The 21,437-nt window shown below is 42.6% G+C and overlaps 1 protein-coding gene across 2 annotated transcripts; it reads right to left on the bottom strand.

The window, feature by feature from the left end:
- Nucleotides 1–1,718: 1,718 nt before the first annotated feature.
- Nucleotides 1,719–20,031, bottom strand: RBAK (RB associated KRAB zinc finger). Of its 2 annotated transcripts, XM_047779475.1 has the most exons (5): nt 19,894–20,031; nt 18,487–18,542; nt 9,158–9,284; nt 8,795–8,890; nt 1,719–6,025 (listed from the first exon to the last, which is right to left on the bottom strand). In XM_047779475.1, the coding sequence occupies exons 2-5, from the start codon at nt 18,523–18,525 to the stop codon at nt 4,119–4,121; spliced, it is 2,169 nt and encodes a 722-aa protein (XP_047635431.1). In that variant the 5' UTR covers nt 18,526–18,542; nt 19,894–20,031; the 3' UTR covers nt 1,719–4,118. The 2 variants fall into 2 exon arrangements, with proteins under 2 accessions (XP_047635431.1, XP_047635432.1); XM_047779476.1 differs by lacking the exons at nt 8,795–8,890; nt 9,158–9,284; nt 18,487–18,542; nt 19,894–20,031 and adding an exon at nt 6,297–6,355.
- Nucleotides 20,032–21,437: the final 1,406 nt, after the last annotated feature.

The following is a 21,437-nucleotide window of genomic DNA, read 5'->3' on the forward strand; positions in this document are numbered from 1 at the left end:
GCACCAATTTAGAAACCAGTTGTCACCAGCACCAGATAAAACTGTCAGCCCTTGCTGGGGATAGCCACTCTCCTGATTCCTAACTGCACAGACAAGTTCTGCCTCCTGTTCTAATACATATATATAGTCTTTTTAGGGCCAAACCCACAGCATATGGAGGTTTCCAGGCGAGGGGTTGAATCGGAGCTACAGCCACCGGCCTACACCACAGCCACAGCAACGAGGGACCCAAGCCACGTCTGCAACCTACATCACAGTTTATGGCAACGCCGGATTCTTAACCCACTGAACGAGGCCAGGGATCGAACCCACGTCCTTATGGATACTAGTCAGGCTCGTTAACCACTGAGCCACGACAGGAACTCCAGTTCTTATACCTTTTTCTTTTTCTTTTTAGGGCTGCACCTGCAGCATATGGAGGTTCCCCGGCTAGGGGTAGAATTGGAGCCACAGCTGTTGGCCTACACCACAGATCTTGGCAATGCTGGATTCTGAATCCACTGAGCTAGGCCAGGGATCGAACCCGCGTCCTCATGGCTCCTAGTCGGGTTCGTTACTGCTGCGCCACAATGGGAACTCCTATACCTTATATAGACGGGATCATACAGTCTGCTTGCTTCTGCACCTGGACCCTTCACTCGGCACTTTCTGTGAACCTGAGCTGCTATTGCCTGTGCTCACTGCCCGTTCATTCTCCTTACTCTATGGCATTCTGGGGTGGAACCACACCACTTACATTCAAAGTTCTATTGCACTGGTGCCATCAGGGGCTTTTGGTGGCAGTTCTATACCATGAAAACCCTAGGACATGTCCTGTGGTGGACATACATATGCTCAATGGATATGTATTGGATAAAAAGGTACACACACAGGTTTGGCTTTAAGCACTGGCTTTCCAGAACAGTTCCATCAACAGGCAATACCACCAGCAAGGGTAGACTAGCTATTACAATCCTTGCCAAAATTTGACACTTTCTCATGCTTTTCATTGCAATCACTTCAGAGGGTGGGTGCACACAGTGCACATGGTGTTTGAAATCTGTATTTTCCAGATTACTAATAAGATTAACATACCTTTTCATATGTTTACTGGCCACCTGGATAGGCTCTCTTGTGAAGTGGATGTCCAAGTCTTTTGTGCATTTTCTACTTTTTTTCTTGTTGATTTTTAAGTGTTCTTTTTATTTTAAATTAGCGGTCAGCAAAGTCCAGACCTCTGCCAGTGTCTTTGAACAGCATTATAGGGACATAGCCCTGTGCAAGTTTTTGTCCTTTATGTGGCTTTCACATTACACTGCAAAGCTGAGGGGTCATGAGGGGAACCCACAAAGTCCCAAATACTTACTATCCAGCCCCTTACCAAACAAGTTCACCAATCCCTCTTCTACACTCAACTCTGCAGCCAAGTATTCTGGATATCTTCTCCCCGTGGCCTGCTTGTTCACTTTCTCAATGGTGTCTTTTTGAGAAACTGACGCTCCTAAAAGTAATATATTCAAATGAACAAGTTTTATTTTATGACTTATTTTATGCTTCTTGGGTAAGAAAACTTTGCTAACTGTAAAGTTATGGTCTAAATTTCCTTCTTAAAGCTGTATTTATTTATTTGCCTATGCCCGAGGCATGGGGAAGTTCCCAGGCCAGGGACTGAACCCACTCTACAGCAGCAGCAGACCCAAGCCACTGCAGTGACAATGCTGGAATCTTAAACTGCTGTGCCACAAAGAGAACTTCAAAGCTTTATTTCACATTTCATACTCAAAACTGCATTCCATCTCAATTTGATTTTTCCATTTTCTATTAAATCACAAAACTTGACAAAGCACTTACTGGAGAGAACAGCCTTTCCCACATTTTATTATCACCTTTCCCAAAAGTGAGTGAATTATGTGTGGCTGTTTCTGGAACCTTTATTTTGTTCCACTGGTCAACTTATCTTTGTATCAATACCACATTTGGGCTTTACTACAACTCTTGATGTCTGGCACTAGAAGTTCTCTAGTTCTATTCTAGTCGGATTTGTTAACCACTGCACCATGATGGGAACTCCCTCTAGTTCTATTCTAGAAGATAGCTTTGACTCTTGGTCTTTAGAATTTTTATATGAAATTCAGAATTTCCAGTAAAAAAAAACTTGTTGGATTTTAAGGTTACATCAAATATGCAAATTAATTTGGGGAAAACAGACACCTTTTAAGACTGTCCTGGAATCAATGAACAGGATATATACAGCTCATTGTTCTGTAATTTTTTTTCTGGATACAATTCTTGAAAATACAGTGTTAGGTCATTTCCCCCCCCCCCAGGCACTTAAGGATTTCTGATACTACTCTAAGTGGTATTGCTTTAAAACTACTCATTTTGTGTTCACTGCTGGTATATTAAAAACCAAGTTTTGCACAAGGACCTTGTGTGCAGGGATTCTGCTAAATTTACTCAGTTCCAGTTATCTGTATATTCCCCAGGATTTTCTATGTACCAAAATCATGTTATCTGAAAGTAAAAGTTTTATTTTTTTCTAATCCATAAGCCTTTTCATTCTCTTCTTCCCCCCTTACTCTTCTGGCTAGGTTCTTCAGCACAATACTGAATAAAAACTAGTGACAGCAGGTACCATCATCTAGTTTTTTGATCTTGGGAGAAATTTTCATCTTCACCTTCTGATATGCTGTTGTAGTTTAAGATATTCTTTACCCAAAAAAAAGGGTACGTTCCTTTCTACCCATAGAACTAAGAACACAAATGGACCCCGCATACTAGAATACTCTTCTTCAGAGTGATATATTACAATGATTGGCATTTTATTATTAAAATACTCTCACATTCCTGGAGTAAGATCCATTTGATCACTGTTTTTATCTATCTTTTTTCCAGAATCCAGAACACATTTGTTTTTTTCGGCTCAGGGAACTGGTCGTGTAACCACTATAAATGGGTTTCTGGCAATTAGAATGAAATTATCATGATTGGTTTTAGATTACTCAGGATTTACCCTCTGTGTCATGTGAAGAAATGGTAGATACCTGAACTCTTACAGCAAGTAATCAGGGAGAAAGGACATCGGAGCTAATCAACTGAAAATGTCTGCTAGAAACTTGTATTTACAATTTGTTCCAAAATATTGGGAATAAGAGGCAGTGTACAAAATGATGACACTGTATTCAAATCAAATAAAAGCACAAATAAGATTTCTGAATTACATGACAGTGGCAGAGTGCACACTTAAACCTATGGGTTAAAAATGAGTGGCAGGAGAGCTGGACATATCTTACAGAGTATGAGCAGTAGAGCTGTCCTTCACTGAACCGACTATGATCTATGCATAGTTTATGAAAATAGCATTTTAAAAATATTTTTGCTCAAATGCAGTTGGAAACTTCACAAAGGTCACTGGCTCCTCTACTGATGAAGCACTCACTAAAAACTCATTTGTAAATGCCTCTAAATATAAAATTATGTACTATTTTGTACTTATCAAACAACTCACCAACAATATATTCTACCTTAATGTTTTGCCATCTTAATACTCAAGAATACTGCCTTTTCAAAAATCATTCAAATCCAAATTGCATAGAATTGCATAGAAGTACTATCAACCACATTTTGAAACATGAAAGAAATTGCCATATATGTACTTAATGCTACTGTCCTCATTATGGACTCCCAAAGATTTTAAAACTTCATTGTCTGCAATGAGGGTTTATTTCAGAGCTAAGAGCTTCTGATACCTTTCTTATAAACATTTGATTTTATATCAGAAATATGGCTTTTGGTATAATAATTTTCAAAACAACATGTTTCCACATTCATCACCTTGATAGATTTTGACTTGGCATGATTCCCTGATATGTAAATATAATTGGAATCCAAAATAAATATTAAATATTTATATAGTTTCACTCTTGTATAAATTGCCTAGTGTCCAACAAGTTGTAGGGTCTTCCTAAAGGCTTTGCTTCTTGCTGCACTTTTAGGGATACTCCTCTGTGAAAAATCAGATTAAACTCAATCTAATGCCTAAATGCTTTGCCTCACATGAACTCTCAGTGATATGTGACTCCCAACTGGATTTCCCATACTCATTATGTGCAGAGGGTTTTCTAAAATGAGATTTGACGTCAGAGGAGACTTCCCACGTCAAGTACGTTCATATTCCCTCTCCTGTGAATTCTTTGATGGCTATTGAAAGCTGATCTGTGGTGGAATTTTTTCCCACATTCATTACATTCATAGGGCTTCTCTCCTGAATGAGTCCTATAATGTACAGTGAGGTATGACTTCTGAGAAAAGACTTTCCCACATTCGTTACATTCATAGGGCTTCTCTCCTGAATGGCTTCTATAGTGTACGGTGAGGTTTGACATCCGAGAGAAAACTTTTCCACACTTACTGCACTCGTAGGGCTTCTCTCCTGAATGAATTCTATGATGTATAGTGAGATAAGACTTCTGAGAGAAAAACTTCCCACATTCATAACACTCGTAGGGTTTCTCTCCTGTATGTACTCTTTGATGTCTAAAGAGGGATGAGTTGTGGGAGAAGGTTTTCCCACATTCATTACATCCATAGGGCTTCTCTTCTGAATGACTCCTATAATGTATTGTATAGTACGACAACTCAGAAAACAATTTTCCACATATATTACACTCATAGGATTTCTCTCCTTTGGGAAGTGACTGGAGCCCACTGAAGGCTGAATTTTCAAGGAAGGTTTTTCCACACTCACTACATTCATAGGGTTTCTCTCCTAAATGGGCTGTGTGATGGTCAGTGAGATATGACAACTTTCCACACTCACTACATTCGTGGGGTTTCTCATCTGTGTGAACTTTCCGATGTCTAATGAAGGCCGAATTTAGATTGAAGGTCTTGCCACATTCATTACATTCATAGGGCTTCTCCTCTAAATGACTTCTATAATGGATAGTGAGGTATGACACCCGAGAAAAGAATTTCCCACATTCACTACACTGATAGGGTTTCTCTCCTGTGTGAGTTCTCTGATGTGTAATGAGGGTAGATTTTCGGTAGTAGGATTTCCCACACTCATTACATTTATAAAGTTTCTCTCCTGTGTGCGTTCTCTGATGGTCACTGAGGGCTGACTTGCGTGAAAAGGATTTCCCACACTCGTTACATGGATAGGGCCTCTCTCCTGAATGATTTCTCTGGTGTAAGGTGAGATGTGTCTTTTGGCAGAAGGTTTTCCCACATTCATTACATTCATAGGGTTTCTCGCCTGAATGAGTCCTCAGGTGTTGAGTGAGATGTAACTTCTGACAGAACGTTTTCCCACACTCATTACATTTATAGGGCTTCTCCTCTAAGTGTGATCTCCGATGAACAGTGAGGGTCCCTTTTTGGCTGAAGGATTTCCCACATACATTACATTCATAAGGTTTCTCTCCTGTGTGAGCCCTCTGATGTATAATGAATTTTGACTTTTTACAGAAGGATTTTCCACATTCGCTGCATTCAAAGGGCTTCAATTCCATTTGTGATCTCTGGTATACACTAAAATTTGACATCTGGATGAAGTCTGGGCCAGAATCACTCCACTCATAGGGCTTTTCCCCTATATAAGCTCTCTTATGAGTAATGAAAACGGCTTCTTTGCCTAAGGCTTCTGTGCATTCATTATATTCAAAGGGTTTCTCCAAAATATTAATTTTCTGAATACTTTCTTCATTCTGAGAACAGGTTTCCCTGTTTTGATGAAATTCATAGAGTTTCCCTCCATCATATGTTTTCCCACATTCACTACACTCATTAGGTTTTTTTCTTGCATAGCTTCCATCACTAATAATTAATTCTGAAGCAGATTCCAAAGTCTTTCCACATGAGACACAATTATGAGAGAGTACGCTTGAAGGAACAAGGCTTGTTTCCATGCTATACATTTTATCAAATGCATTCTCTTTTTCTTCAATCGGGGTTCTGCTGTTGATAGAAACAGCTTGGTTTGAACATTCGTCTTCATGTTCTTGGATTATCTCTATCAGGTCATCAACTTTCCAGACTTCTTCTAAAAGGGGATAAAATTAAACAAACCTTATGAATCTCAACATACCAGTTACATAATGAGAACAGTACTCAAGGAACTGTGGTAGGTTTAACTCTGGCTTTAGGGACAATCTCCAGAAATAAAAATAATTACAAGTGTATAGTCTTCTTTCCCTCTTGGTTTGTCACACAGGACAGATAAGACACATGGGGTGGGGGGGGAATGAGAAAGGGGTGAGAGTGGAAAAGAGGTAGAAGAAAAAGGGAGAGTAATTCAAACTGAACACAAGTACCTGTTACTTTAAAAATATGTTAAGGAGTTCCCATCATGGTTCAGCAGTAGCAAACCAGTATTCATGAGGACTTGGGTTCAATTCCTGGCCTTGCTCCAGTGGGTTAAGGATCTGGCACTGCTGTGAGCTGTGATGTAAGTCACAAATGTGGCTCGGACCCCATGTTGCTGTGGCTGTGGCATAGGCCAGCAGCTGCAGCTCTGATTCGAGTCTGGGAACTTTCATAAGCCATGGGAGCAGCCCTAAGAAGACAAAAAAAAAAAAAAATAAATAAATAAATATATATATATACACACATACATATATACACATATTTACATATATATATTCAAAACTTTGGTAGAAAAGGTGAAATAAAATCCAAGAATGATGAGAAGAGAACACAGTCTTGAAAGAGTGCTGGCACCAGAAAGCAATGGGAGGACTTAGAGCAAATAGGATTAGTGAGAGAACAAAACAATGACTAGGTGTACATTCAAAGGAAATATTCAAGAGTGGATCACACGTGGGAGAAACAGATTGCAACTTATAATTTCTATTCTGCACATAAATCCAGAAACCATTCTAAATAATGTCCTCAAGATTAGAGATAGTGCCAGAACCAGGGACCCAACTCCCTCAACCCTGACTCACACTGACCTGGAGGGAAAGACCTAGGCATATAAATGTCTGAAAGAAATGTAAGGCAGACCAATCTCTCCACTAAGTTCAGCCCTCTGGAATGTTCTGTGGTCTCACTTAACACTAAGTGACTTGCCTGCACAACAAAGCAGAGTGGTTATGAGCACTGCAACTCCCCACTCCAACCCCAACTCCAACACATCACAGGATGGGGGTCCCTGGCATAACACTTAACTGTGATGCAGTATCACTCACCTGAAATGTGGACAATAGTTCCTAAAATGCAGGGCTGGGCAAAGACCACATTAGTTCTTATGTGTTAAATGCTTAGAACAGTGACACAAAACTAATGTTCATTTAAGTTCTCTGTGAATTTTCTTTCAATCTGCTGACTTAAATTTACTGAAAACTCATCAAGTTCCTGACATAATACTATAACTTAATTCTGAATACAAACAAAGAATTCCCACCCCCCTCAATTTCATGTGATATAAAATCTTCGATACCAGATTCTTAAAGTAGACTCATACAGTATCAACTTTTATTTCTATGTAACACAAGTTTTTGGATCCTCTGAACTATTTTTAGTTGCTGTCATCCATATTCAATGCAACAGTGACAACTCTGTGCTCAGAAATCTACAACATCCCTGTGCTTAAACCCCCAAACAGGAGCTCCCGTCATGGCACAGTGGTTAATGAATCCGACTGGGAACCAGGAGGTTGCAGGTTCGATCCCTGGCCTTACTCAGTGGGTTAAGGATCCAGCAATGCCGTGAGCTGTGGTGTAGTTCGCAGACTTGGCTCAGATCCCGCATTGCTGTGGCCCTGGTATAGGCTGGTGGCAACAGCTCCACTTCGACCCCAAGCTTGGGAACATCCATATACTGCGCGAGCGGCCCTAGAAAAGGCAAAAAGACAAAAAACAAAAACAAAAACCCAAACATCAATAGAAAAAAGGCAAACTTATCATTTATCAGTAAGATTTTTCATTACCTAGATTCACAATATATATTCAAACTAGCATTGTATTCATCTTCCAAAAACACCTTCTACTCCAGGAAGCCTAGGCTCTGCCCTGCTCACTCTAACCAAAAGTGTGAACACACTGTTATTCACTCAATCTGATTTCCAGTATGGGCTGTTCTCATAACCTATCTATTTTGGGCAGAAGCTTTAAGTATTTATCATATTTATTCCCAGCTTGTTGAAGCTCTCCTCTTAAATTTTTTTTTTTTTTTTTGGTCTTATTGCCATTTCTTGGGCCACTCCCATGGCATATGGAGGTTCCCAGGCTAGGGGTCCAATTGGAGCTATAGCTGTCAGCCTACGCCAGAGCCACAGCAATGCAGGATCAGAGCTGCGTCTGCAACCTACACCACAGCTCACGGCAATGCCAGATTGTTAACCCACTGAGCAAGCCCAGGGATCGAACCTGCAACCTCATGGTTCCTAGTTGAATTTGTTAACCGCTGAGCCACGACGGGAACTCCACCTTCTCTTAAATTTTAAAATAGCTTTAACAATGGCCATACTATCCAAGGTAATCTACAGATTTGATGCAATAAAAAGAATGACTAGGAAAATCTCCAGTTAACTTTTCTGTCAGACTTTGAGTGCTGAAATCAAAGGAATTCTGTAATAACAGGGAGAAGGTAAGTTACAGACAATATGAGAGAAAGAGAGAAAGAAAGCATTCTCCGTCGTGGAAAACAGGAGTCTTAAAATGAAAGCCTGGTGTAAAATCAGGAAGGGAGCTTGTGTACACATGGTAGAGGCAAGTAATATCTGGGCACTGGGAAGTATACCTTAAGGCATCTGAGGTCACTCCAAAGGACCACTGTGACCATTCACAAATGTCCTACTCCACTACCTCACCTGGATGACATTGCTGAGGGAGTTCACTGTCTGCTACCCAAGGCTCCTCCCCCTGCTCCAACCTGATGATCACATTGGGTTTGGTGCTGTCGTACCCTGTGGATGAGAAAGAGCAGATTGGACCGGCTGCTGGGCTTCACATCTCTGAGTAGAAGGTGCTGCCTCAGAAACTGCACAGAGAGTGCCTATTTTGCAACTTATCAAAATTAGAACCTTTTGATAAATAAGCAAAGATACAAATACTTGATCTAGTGCTCAAAAGGAATTAAATGGTCTTATGATTGATTTCTTCAAAGGTGAGCATAAAGTCCTTAAACTGGAAGCCCCCACAGAGCAGCAACTCAGAAGGCAGGCTCTCCTCACCCACAGAGACCAGGTGGCTGTAGTTCTCTAGCATCACGTCCCGGTAGGTGGTCTTCTCATCAGCATCCAGCTGCCGCCACTCCTCCTGGGTGAAATCCACAGCCACATCCTTGAATGACACTGGCTCCTATAACGGCACCATGACTGGATTGAGTGAGGTGGAGCAGACACACGGGGCCAAAAGCTTATCCAGCTCACCGGGAAAGTTATCTATAAACACTGAAAACTTCATTTTTGTTACAGACTGTGGAAGGAGAAGAAATCATATTGGAAACACATTGTCCTTGGGTTCCTTAATGTGTCCAAAAGAAAAGAAAATAAAAGAAACAACCCCTCTCCCAAAACTTCAAATCAAAAAAGTTGCAATTTTGTGACTGAAGTATATGAGTTCTGGGGTATATATGATAATGAAATCACATTCCTGCTCTCAAAAAGCTTACAGCCTGGTGAAGACACACTGGGTAAATGAACACATGCATTTCGTTCATTGTCATTCTCTTCACTCGCCTCTGCTGGCTGGGTCTCCCACCCCCGGACCTATTCACACTGGTGCACCCTGGGACTCAGGCCATCCCATCTGAGCTCTTTCATCCTCTGACCCCTCCACTCTCACAGCCAGCTACCAGGAGCTATCTGCATGGCTAGGTTTTCTTCTTCCTTCAAGTATTAACTCTTACACCTCATTCTTGGAGCAATGAAAATGTGTTGCTGGAATGAATGCCTGAGGTATTACTAGAGTGACATATACAAGGTAGTGAGCAGTCTAACAAGACAGAGACAAACCAGTTTAATTTTATGTCAGCAGATTAGGCTTCACAGGCGCAGGTGGGTATCCTACATGATTCAGGGGGAAAGAAGGTGATGCAGAGTAAAAAGTACCCACAGTAAACACTGAAACAGTATCAACATTTAAGAGGTTGGCAAAGGGCAGAGACCAAGAAGATACTTTCTTTTTGAGGGGGGAAGGAGGCACACTCATGGCATTTGGAAGTTCCCAGGACAGGGATCAAACCCACACACAGCAGTGACCCGAGCTACAGCAGTGACACCACCATATCCTTAACCTTCCCCAGGGAAGTCCACAAGGCAATTTCTTCGGGACAGCTTTTTCACAGGAAGAGTTGCTTCTAATTCAAGAGAGTAAAAGAACATACAAATTACTTTTCTGCCTCACAAACAAGACAAAACCCCAAAAAGCCCAATTCAAAAGAAACATAAAAGTAATTCTCATAAAAGCACTGGAACACATAAGTTATCAAGAACAGCAATTTCTTTGAGGAGATTCCTGGTTCAAGGAATCGAGCAGATGAAAAACCAGGACCATGGAGCATACTTCACGCACAGGCAGATGTTGGGCGGCAGCAAAAGTGAACAGCAGACTCGCCACCAGAGCCCTGGGAGATCTCCAGGCCCATCAGGAGAACCTGAGTTCCCACAGCATCAGAGTGACCAGCTGACAGAGACATTAACCCCAGGACCAAATGCTCAGGTTGAGAGGTTTCCTGTTCTCAGTACATAGTGGCCAGGTGCACACTGACTCTGCCAAGAACCCTCTGGCCATGGGCACTGGGGCCCACACACTCCAGACCCCGGCAATCAGGGTGACCACACAGTCACTGTCCAAACAGAAAACTGCTGATGGGGACGGAGGATAAACCAGAGAGGACACCAATCCAAGTCCACTTCAGGCAAAAGCAGACAAAGAGTCAATTCTCCCCATGTTGGACATGGACATTTTTCTTAAAGCAACTCTTAGAAAACTACTCTCGCCATAAATCAACCTGAGCAGCTTAACCTTGTCCACCAACCCACTGCAGTGAGGTATGAGGTTCAAAAGGCAGTGGTGACCATAGGTATTGCATATCAGAAGAGATATCTATATCTGCACACCTAGGTTCATAGTGGCATTATTAACAATAGCTAAAACGTGGAAATAACCCAAGTGTCCAACTATGGATGAATGGTTGAGCAAGCGAAATGTGATATATACACAATGGGGAGGTCCTGTCGTGGCTCAGTGGTTAATTAACCCGACTAGCATCCATGAGGATGTGGGTTCGATCCCTGGCCTCGCTCAGTGGGTTAAGGATCCGGCATTGCTGTGAGCTGTGGTGTAGGTCACAGACATGGCTTAGATCCTGCGTTGCTGTGGCTGTGGAGTAAGCCAGCAGCTAGAGCTCTGATTTGATCCCTGGCTTGGGAACCTCCATATGCCACAGGTGCAGCCCTAAAAAAGACAAAGAGATTTTTTAAAAAAGATTTATTCACAATGGAATATGATTCTGCCTTAAAAATGCAAGAAGTTCTGTCACATACTGCCACATGGATGAACTTTAAGAACATTATGCTGAGTGAAATAAGCCAGTTACAAAAGGACAAAAACTGTAGGATTCCATCTACATGAGGCACTTAGAGCTGTCAGAAACGTAGAGACAGAAAGTAACAATAGCATTACTTAACAAGAAATGTACAGAATCTATACTAGAAAAAATTTAAAACACTCCTGAGAAACAGAGAAGTAGACCTGAACAAATGCAATGATTCTCCTTGTTCTTGGACAAGTCAACTTAACACAAAGATGTCGGTTACCCTAAACTACTTCATAAATATGCAATCACAACAAAAACAGCAAAAAGCTTTTTCCTGGAACTAGACAAGCTGACACTAAAGTTCCAATGAGGGGGGACAAAAATCAAGAACAGCTAGGAAAATCTCCAAAAAGAAACAATGAAGTGGGCCTAATACCACCAGATTTTATACAGAGACTCTACAGTTAGTAGATACAGTTTGGTTCCGATACATCAATGGAGAGAGACCAATGGAATAGAGCACAAAGTCTACTGAAACAGACTTGAGGATTATGTATTAGTAAGATATATGATTTATAAAATCATAATAATCATGGGGTTCCCACAGTGGTGCAGCAGAAACGAATCCGACTAGGAACCACGAGGTTACGGGTTGGATCCCTGGCCTCGCTCAGTGAGTTAAGGATCCAGCGTTGCCATAAGCTGTGGTGTAGGTCGCAGAAGTGGCTTGGATCCTGCATTGCTGTGGCTGTGGTGTAGGCTGGCAGCTGTAGCTCCGATTGAACCCCTAGCCTGGGAACCTCCATATGCCACGGGTGCAGCCCTAAAAAGCAAAAAAAAAAAAAAAAATCATAATAATCAGCAGAACTGACTCAATAAATGATGTTAGAACAATTGATAGCTTTATGAATATGGATAAGACTGCATCCATTTCTTATACCACAAAAAAATAAACTCCAAATGGATCAGTGATCTAAAAGTAAAAAATGACACTACACAGGAAAACAAACAAACAAACAAAAAAAACCCCAACAACCCATGGGTGAATTTCTCCATAACTTCAATGTGGGGAAAGGCTTTCTAACTGTGACTCAAAATACACAAAACTATGGTTTTCAAGACACTGATCATAAGGCAGTGAAGGGCAGTAATTCATGAGAGACAGGAAATAAACAAAGTGAGCCCAACAGCTACTGCCCTGAGAGTTTCCACCCATGGAGCAGGGAGGTGAAACTGAGACAGAGTTTAGGAGAAAGAATTGACAAATTGGGGTAAATGGATAGGAAAGTACAACTCATTTAAAAAAAAAAAAATCAATCAGCTGAAATGGGCCTAGACATGACGTAGATGTTACAATTAGCAGAAAACATTAAAATGGTTTATAACTGTATTCTGTACATTCAAAATATTTCAATAGAGACAGGGAAGATACTTAAACAGACTCAAATTGAACTTCTACAGAAAAAAACTTACAATATTTTCTTGAGGTGAAATTTACAGTGGACTAGATTAGCAGCACTGCAGGAAAGGAACAAGTGAATGGGAAGACAGAGCTGGAGTTCAATCCCCAGCCTCTCACAGTGGGCTAAAGGATCTAGTGTTGCTGTGCTGCAGTGTAGGTTGCAGCTATGGTTCAGATTCAATCCTTGATCTGGGAATTTCCATATGCCAAGGGTGCAGCCATTAAAAAAATAAATAAATAAATAAGAAGAAGACATAGCAATAGAAGCTACATAAAATGAAACACAGAGAAGCAAGAATAGAAAATAAAGAACATCAGGGAGTTGTAGGATAATTTAAAGTAACCTAATATATAGGGAACAGAAATCACTGAAGGAAGAGGTGGGGGGAGAAAAGAAATATCTGAAGAAATAATGGTCAAAATTTTCCCAAGGATGATGAAAATCATGAACAACACAGATTCAAGAAGTTCATGATTTCCCAGCACAGAAATATAGAGAAAGCAATACAATCAGACCTGGGAGATATTACGGGTTGGGTTCCAGACCACCACAATAAAGCAAATATCGTAATAAGGCATGTCACATGAATTTTTTGATTTCCCAGTGCATATGAAAGTTACGTTTACACTACACTGTAGTCTACTAAGTTTGTAATATTCTATTAAGTTTGTATTTAACAAAAAAGTAGATACCTTAACTAAAAAATACTTTATTGGAATTCCCGTCATAGCGGAGAGGAAACGAATCTGACTAGGAACCATGAAGTCATGGGTTCCATCCCCGAACTTGCTCAGTGGGTTAAGCATCTGGAGTTGCTGTGAACTGTGGTGTAGGTCGCAGACGCGGCTTGGATCTGGTGTTGCTGTGGCTCTGGCATAGGCTGGTGGCTACAGCTCCAGCTGGACCTCTAGCCTGGGAACCTCCATATGCCACAGATGCAGCCCTAAAAAGACAAAAAAAAGACAAAAAAAACCCGTTATTGCTAAAAAATGCCAAAACAATTACAATAATAACACCAAGATCACTGATCACAGATTATCATAACAAACATAACAATAATGAAAAAGTTTGAAATATTGTGAGAATTACCAAAATGTAACAGAGGCACAGAGTGAGCAAATGCTGTCGGAAAAATGGCGCCATCAGACTTGCTTGATGCAGGGCTGCCACGGAACTTCAGTTTGTAAAAAAGAAATGCTCGTGGAGCACAATAAAATGAGGCCTGCCCTCACCAAGGCCTATCACATTCAAATGGCTAACCATCAGTGATAAAGAGAAAAGTTTAGGAGCTCCCGTCATGGCTTAATGGAAACAATCTGACTAGCATCCATGAGGACACAGGTTCCATCCCTGGCCTCGCTCAGTGGGTTAAGGATCCTGCGTTGCTGTGGCTGTGGTGTAGGCCAGGAGCTACAGCTCCGACTCAACCCCTAGCCTGGGAACTTCCATATGCTTCGGCTGCAGCCCTAAAAAAAAGATTAAAAAAAAAAAGAGAGAGAAAAGTTTAAAAGCAGCACGAGGAAAAAAAAAAAAGATGTGTAATACACAGAGAAACAAAGATGAGGATGACATCAGATTGCTCTTAGAAACAACGTAAGCAAGAAGACGGTGGAGGAGCACATTTAAAGTAATGGAGGGAAAAAAATAGCAATAATGCCTTTAAAAGTGAAGACAAAATATGGAGTTCCTGTGTGGCTTAGCAAGTTAAAGATCTGGCATTGTCACTGCGGTGGCAAGGCTTTGGTCCCTGGCCTGGGAACTTCCACACGCCTCAGAAGCAAGCCCCTTCCCCCCCCCCCCGCCCCCCCAAAAAGTGAGGTCAAAATAAAGGCATTTTTCAGACATGAAAGAGCTGAAAGAACTCATTACCAACTAGAAGAAATGTTAAAGAATGTCCTTTGGGCAGAAGAAGAATGACAACAGATAAAAATGTGGATGTACACAAAGGAATGAAACCCCAGTAGTGGAAACTACATATTTTCTCTCATTGCTTAAATCTCTTCGAAAAGTAACTGTTTAATTAAAAATAACAATGTATTGTGGGATTGGTATTACCTATGAAAATAAAATGCAACAATAATGTAAAGACCAAGATGAGAGAAATGGAACTGTGGCTTCTCCTACTCTAAGTGAAATGGTGTATTACTTGAAGATAAACTATGATCAACTAAACTTACATACTCTAAACCCTAAGGCAACAATGAAGTAATTAACAAGTGTTAGAGCTAATAACCTAACAAAAGGTACAGAATGGAATCATAAAAACAGTCAATCGAAAGGAAGGAAGAGAAAAAAGATGGGACAAATAGAAAATAAGGACAACAGACTATAACCTAACCAGTTATATCAATCATCACATTACATGTAAATAGTCTAAACGCCGCAGATAATAGGTAGAAATTGTCAAATTGGATTTTTTAAAAAAGATCCAACTATATGTTGTGTCTAAGAGGTGTACTTTATAGAAAAAGAAGTGAATAGGTTTAAAAGTAAAAGGACAGGAGTTCCCGTCGTGGCGCAGAGGTTAACAAATCCGACTAGGAACAATGAGGTTGCGGGTTCGGTCCCTGCCCTTGCTCCGTGGGTTAAGGATCCGGCGTTGCCGTGAGCTGTGGTGTAGGTTGCAGACTCGGCTCGGATCCCGCGTTGCTGTGGCTCTGGCGTAGGCCAGTGGCTACAGCTCCGATTCCACCCTTAGCCTGGGAACCTCCATATGCTGCGAGAGCGACCCAAAGAAATAGCAAAAAAAAAAAAAGACAAAAAAAAGTAAAAGGACAGAATTGGATACTGCACACCGCCAATGTTCCAAAGAAAGTTGGAGTGACTTTACAAATATCAGACATTCTGTTTCACAGCACAGACTAGTACCAGGATAAGGGAAGCCAATTCACAATGACAAAGTGGTTAATTAATCAAGAGGACATAGTGATCTTAAATGTTTAAGGATCTTTTAATGAAATTCATGAAGCAAACCCTGACACAATTACAAGGAGAAACAGACAAATCACAACTGCAGGAGATTTCAATTCCCCTGACTCATGACTGACAGAGGACAAGAAGGCAGGTCAGCAAGGACAGCACAGCACACCTGCCCAGCTCTCTCTACCAACTTGACCTGGCTGACATTTACAGAACTCTCCATCCACCGGGAGCAACAGGCAATGCTTCTCAAGTGCACAGAGAACTTCTCCAGAAGAGACTCTACGCTGGCTCATAAATTTGAAAAGTCACTGTTCATGTAGTGTTCCCGTCAAAAATTCACAATTCAAATCTAATCATGGAAAAACATCAAGGAAACCTAAATTCAAAGAATTCTACAAAAGAACTGGCCTATGTTCTTCAATGATTATGGTAGCATTGAGAAACGTCTCCATGTTAAACAGACTCAAAAAGCATGAAAACTAAATGCGATTCATAATCCTGGACTTGATCCTCTATCAGAAATTTTAAAAAAATTGCTATAAAGGAAATTACTGGGGAAACCAGCAAAACTGGAAGATGAACTGTAGATTATGGTATTATATCAATGTTAACTTTCCTGAATTGAGTAAATGTGCCAAGCATATGTAAGAAAATACCCTTGATCTTAGGAAATATAACTGAAACATGACCAGGCAAAGGAGCATGACATACCATATATCCTCTCTCAAGTGGTTCAGAAAAAATTATGTGAAAGTTAAAACAATGGCAATGCAATCAACACAGTCTCAGATTCATCAACCAACTGCAATGTATGGATTCTATTTGTATCTTCATTGAAAAGAAAAAAACAAAAAACATTTCTATAAGTTGTGAAATTTTGAACATCAATATTATATATTAATACAGTCTCTTGGGAAAGACCATGATAGAAGATAAAACAAGAAAGGAATGTATATGTATGTCTGACTGGGTCACCTTGCTGTACAGCAGAAACTGGCACATTATAAATCAACTATAATTTATACTAAGAAAAAAATGGTCTTGCGGCTTATCCCCACCCATTTTTTCATTTTTCTTTCCTTTTTTTGGGGGGGGGTCCCACACCCGTGGCATATGGAGGTTCCCAGGCTACGGGTCAAACTGGAGCTGCAGCTGTTGGTCTACACCGCAGCCACAGCAATGTGGGATCTGAGTCATGTTTGTGACCTACACAACAGCTCACGGCAATGCTGGATCCTTAACCCACTGAGCGAGGCCAGGGATCAAACCTGCGTCCTTATGGATGGTAGTCAGATTAGATTCTGCTGAGCCACGACAGGAACTCCCACTTTTTATTTTTTAATTTTTTTAATGCTTTTTATTTTTTCTTTTTAGGGCTGCACCTTCGGCATATGGAAGTTCCCGGGCTAGGGGTTGAAAAGGAGCTGCAGCTTGCTGGCCTGTACCATAGACACATTGTATCCAAGCTGCATCTTTGACCTACACAACAGCTCAGGGTAACACCAGATCCTTAACCCACTGAGCAAGGCCAGGAATCAAACCTGCATCCTCGTGGATACTACTCAGGTTTTTAACCTGCTGAGCCACAACATGAACCCCTCCACTCACTTTTTAAGACTCCTTATTGGAGTTCTCTCATAGCCCAGCAGGTTAAGGATCTGGCATTGTCACTGCAGCAGCTTGGACGCTGCTATGGCTCAGGTTTGATTCCTCGCCTGGAAACTTCCACATGCCAAAAAAAAAAAAAAAAAAGACCTCTTCTCATTTAAAGATATGCACAAAAATACAAACTTTGTTAAAAGCCAAGAAAAAGGAGATTCCATGAGTTTGGAGGTAACAGATGTCAAAAGCAGATGAAGGGCCACGTGAGCTAAGGAGTGGAAGATGCCCACTGGACTTGACTATCGTTAGTCACTGCTAATCTTTACCAACAGATTCCGGAGAATGGAAGGAAAAAAACCCAGGCATGAAGAGCTGAAATGGGAATGGAGAGTGAGGACACCTTTACTGCATTGTTGGCTGTGCAACCCCAAAACCACACTGACAGAAACATGTGAAGGATGAGCAGGCCTTTCCATGATTTACATTTTGTCCCTGGACTGAACAGTAAAAATGGAAATGGGTCTACTAGGATCAACATACTCTGGAGCCTGGAAAAATCACACATACCAAGTTCCCCTTGGGCAGCTGGCCCTCTGCTTAGATAAGCAGTAGTATAAGCCATATACTGCAATGACTTCATGGCTGTTATTGGGAGAGCTAGCCACAATTACACCAACTTCAAAAAACGTTCTTTCCTAGGAAATCTTTAAAACCCATGAGCGACAAAAATGGGTTCTTATTAGTCAACACAAATCACATAATGGATAGCATTTTCCTTTATCTCTAACTGCCAAGAACATCAGTGCTATTTGCAGCTCAACTTGAATAGCCCTGAAGTATCCTACTCCCTATAAATCGGACTTGTATTCAATCAAGTCTAAGTGCCCACCTACCCTTTAACAACTGTATTTTACATGATTGTCATAGTTTCTCTATTTCTACCTTTCCCTCTTAAAGCATGGACCTTTCTAAACCTCCTAAAATGCATTACGAAACAAAGTGGGGTAATAAATACACAGACAGGAAAACTCACCTGGGGTTCATTCATTTTCTGCTGCTCTTGGCAAAGCATAGGCTATCAAGGTGGACCTAGAGAAAAGGAAGTAAGTGACTGTAATTATGAGTGACCTGGCCTGACTAAGCAGTAACATCCTACAAGAAAACCACCCAAGAAAGCTCAATAAAATGACACCCTATGAATATGAACAGAGGCTAAAAGGGTCATACAGGAGAAATACACAACACAATCAGGTCACTACCATTACTGAATACAAACGATGACTCCATTAAATAGAAAGCGCCAAAAAAAAAAAAAAAAAAAATCCCCCTGTAACACTGCTTAACTATTTCCTTACTGTTTCTTTAAATTGCTTAAAATCAAGGAGTTCGCTGGTGCCCTAATGGTTAAAGATCTGGTGTTGTCACTGCTGTGGCTCCAGTCACTGCTGTGGTGTGGGTTCAAGCCCTGACCCTGGAACTTCCGCATGCCCTGGGCACAAGAACCCAAAAAATAAAAATTAAAAAAAAAAAAAAAAATCGCTAGGGGAGTTCCCGTCGTGGCGCAGTGGTTAACGAATCCGACTAGGAACCATGAGGTTGCGGGTTCGGTCCCTGCCCTTGCTCAGTGGGTTAAAGGATCTGGCGTTGCCGTGAGCTGTGGTGTGGGTTGCAGACGCGGCTCGGATGCCACGTTGCTGTGGCTCTGGCGTAGGCTGGTGGCTACATCTCCGATTGGACCCCTAGCCTGGGAACCTCCATATGCCGCAGGAGCGGCCCAAGAAATGGCAAAAAGACCAAAAAAAAAAAAAAAATCGCTTAAAATCAAAGATTCCACAGAAACAGAATGTGAGCGCTCAAAAGTGGGATAACTGTGCACCAAAGCACAGTATTGTTCTGTACATTATCTGACTGAACTTGGCTACCTCGGCACTTTAAAAGTTTTTAATTAAGAAAACTCTAATACAGTGGACAGAACACTGGCCTGGAAGTTTGAGTCCTGTTACCAATCCCACCTACAGACCCGGTGACCTGGCACAAGTATCTCCCTTCTCATGCTCAATCTCCTCCACCCTCAACCGAGGAGGCAGGACAGACGCCTCGCAGACTCATCCTGCACCCCACTGTGGGGTTCTACAGGGCAGAACCCAGGGGAGTCAGCGGACACTTAGGTTAGAAAACCAAGGTGCTATGGGCCTTTGGAGACCCGGCGGAATCCCGAGAGGGCGAGAGGAGGAGGGGTGTGTAGCCCCAAATCCCCCAGGACACCCAGAACTCCCAAGTCCCAAGGGAGCGCCCATCTGGGACAGCCACCCCCTCCATCTCCGGGTAGCGGTCAAACTCTCTCGCTCGCTCTCTTGGGTGGCCCGGGGAGAGCGCCCCTCAACACCGCTTTGGTGTCAGGGTCGACCAACGCCCGGAGGCCCCCAGACGCACGACTCACTCCGCTGGGACTCGCTGACCCGCCCCGGGCTCCCGAGGCTCCGGGCCAGGGGCTGCTCCTCCGGCGAGCTCCTTTCCCTGGGTTCCTTCTCTCCGCCTCTGGAGGCCGCTGGGCCCGAAGGGCCGGTTCTGGGCCTACAGCACAGGCTCCCTTCAGGCGAACTCCCTCCCGGAGCCCAAATCGGCCTTCGGGGGCCTCAGTGTCCCGCGTGCTGAAGCCGGTCTGCCCGGGCTCCGCCGCCCCTGCACCGCCGCCCTCCAGACTCCTCCGGCCCAGGCCGCAGGCCGGGAATCCTCGCCCGCCAGAGGCCAGAGACTGGGAACGAGGGACAGCTGTGACCTGTGCACCGACAGGAAGCGACTGCGGCGCGGCGCGGCGCGGCGCTAGTGCGCGTGCGCGAACACGCACCCAGGGCGAGGCGCACAAACACAGCAGGGCGCCGGAAGTCCGCCTGGCAGGGCCCGCAGCGGGGAGCCAGACAAGCTCCAGGACTCTATTGCCCATAAGTCTCCGCTCCGTCAAGATAGGGAACGTCGTAAATGTCTTCACCTCAACTGGAGGGTAAGCGATGCTGTGCTGAGAGCATTTGCCGCCTGGACCAGGGAATCAGGGTCCCTTTAATTTAAGGGAACGTCTGTAATGTCACCGCTTCTCTAGGTGTCTTGCCTGATTGGGACCTGGTGCTCTAATCTTTTCCATACCTTGAGTATTTAAGGCTTAAAATCAGTAGCTACATACAAATATGATAAATAAGGAAAAAAGGGGAGTTCCCGTCGTGGCTCAGTGGTTAACGAATCCCACTAGGGACCGTGAGGTTGTGGGTTCGATCCCTGGCCTTGCTCAGTGGGTTGAGGATCCGGCATTGCCATGAGCTGTGGTGTAGGTTGCAGACTCGGCTCGGATCCCACATTGCTGTGGCTGTGGTGTAGGCCAGCAGCTACAGCTCTGATTCGACCCCTAGCCTGGGAACCTCAGTATGCCTCGGGAGCCGCCCAAGGAAAAACATAAACAGTAATTCTGTGTGTTCTTTTGTGCATGTGTGTTCACTTGCAAGGGATCAGTTCCAGGAAAGTACATCTCAGTTAGTTGTGTCTGAGCAGGATCCTGTGGGGTCTTTCCTCAACAGCCCCTCTTCCCCACCCCACCCCACCCCACCCCAATGTCCTCTGCCTGCTTTGTAGTTGTTTGTAGAAAACCTTTAGCCTCCTTGGCCTTCCCCGAGTTGCAAAGAATAATTTTAAACCTAGAAGTGAGAAAATACAAAAACAAAGGAAAACAGTCATGTAAGACAAAATAATAATACTTTAGCCATTAAACAAAGTCAAGGACTTTTAATTCCTCCTCAAAGGCTGTAGATAATATTCTGAGCCGTATCATTTGAGCTATTTTGCAGATACTGAAGTCCCCACCAGGTGGAAGAAGCCAACTGTATGCTGCCCATAAGCATGTAGACCCCAGACCAATTGGAACCAGAAAGTTGATGATGCTGACTTCCAGTTACCTCACCACCAACCAGTCAGAAGAATGTCCATGGGCTGATCATG

The sequence above is a fragment of the Phacochoerus africanus genome, chromosome 5 (genome assembly GCF_016906955.1).
Source record: "Phacochoerus africanus isolate WHEZ1 chromosome 5, ROS_Pafr_v1, whole genome shotgun sequence".
Classification (NCBI taxonomy): Eukaryota; Metazoa; Chordata; class Mammalia; order Artiodactyla; family Suidae; genus Phacochoerus; species Phacochoerus africanus.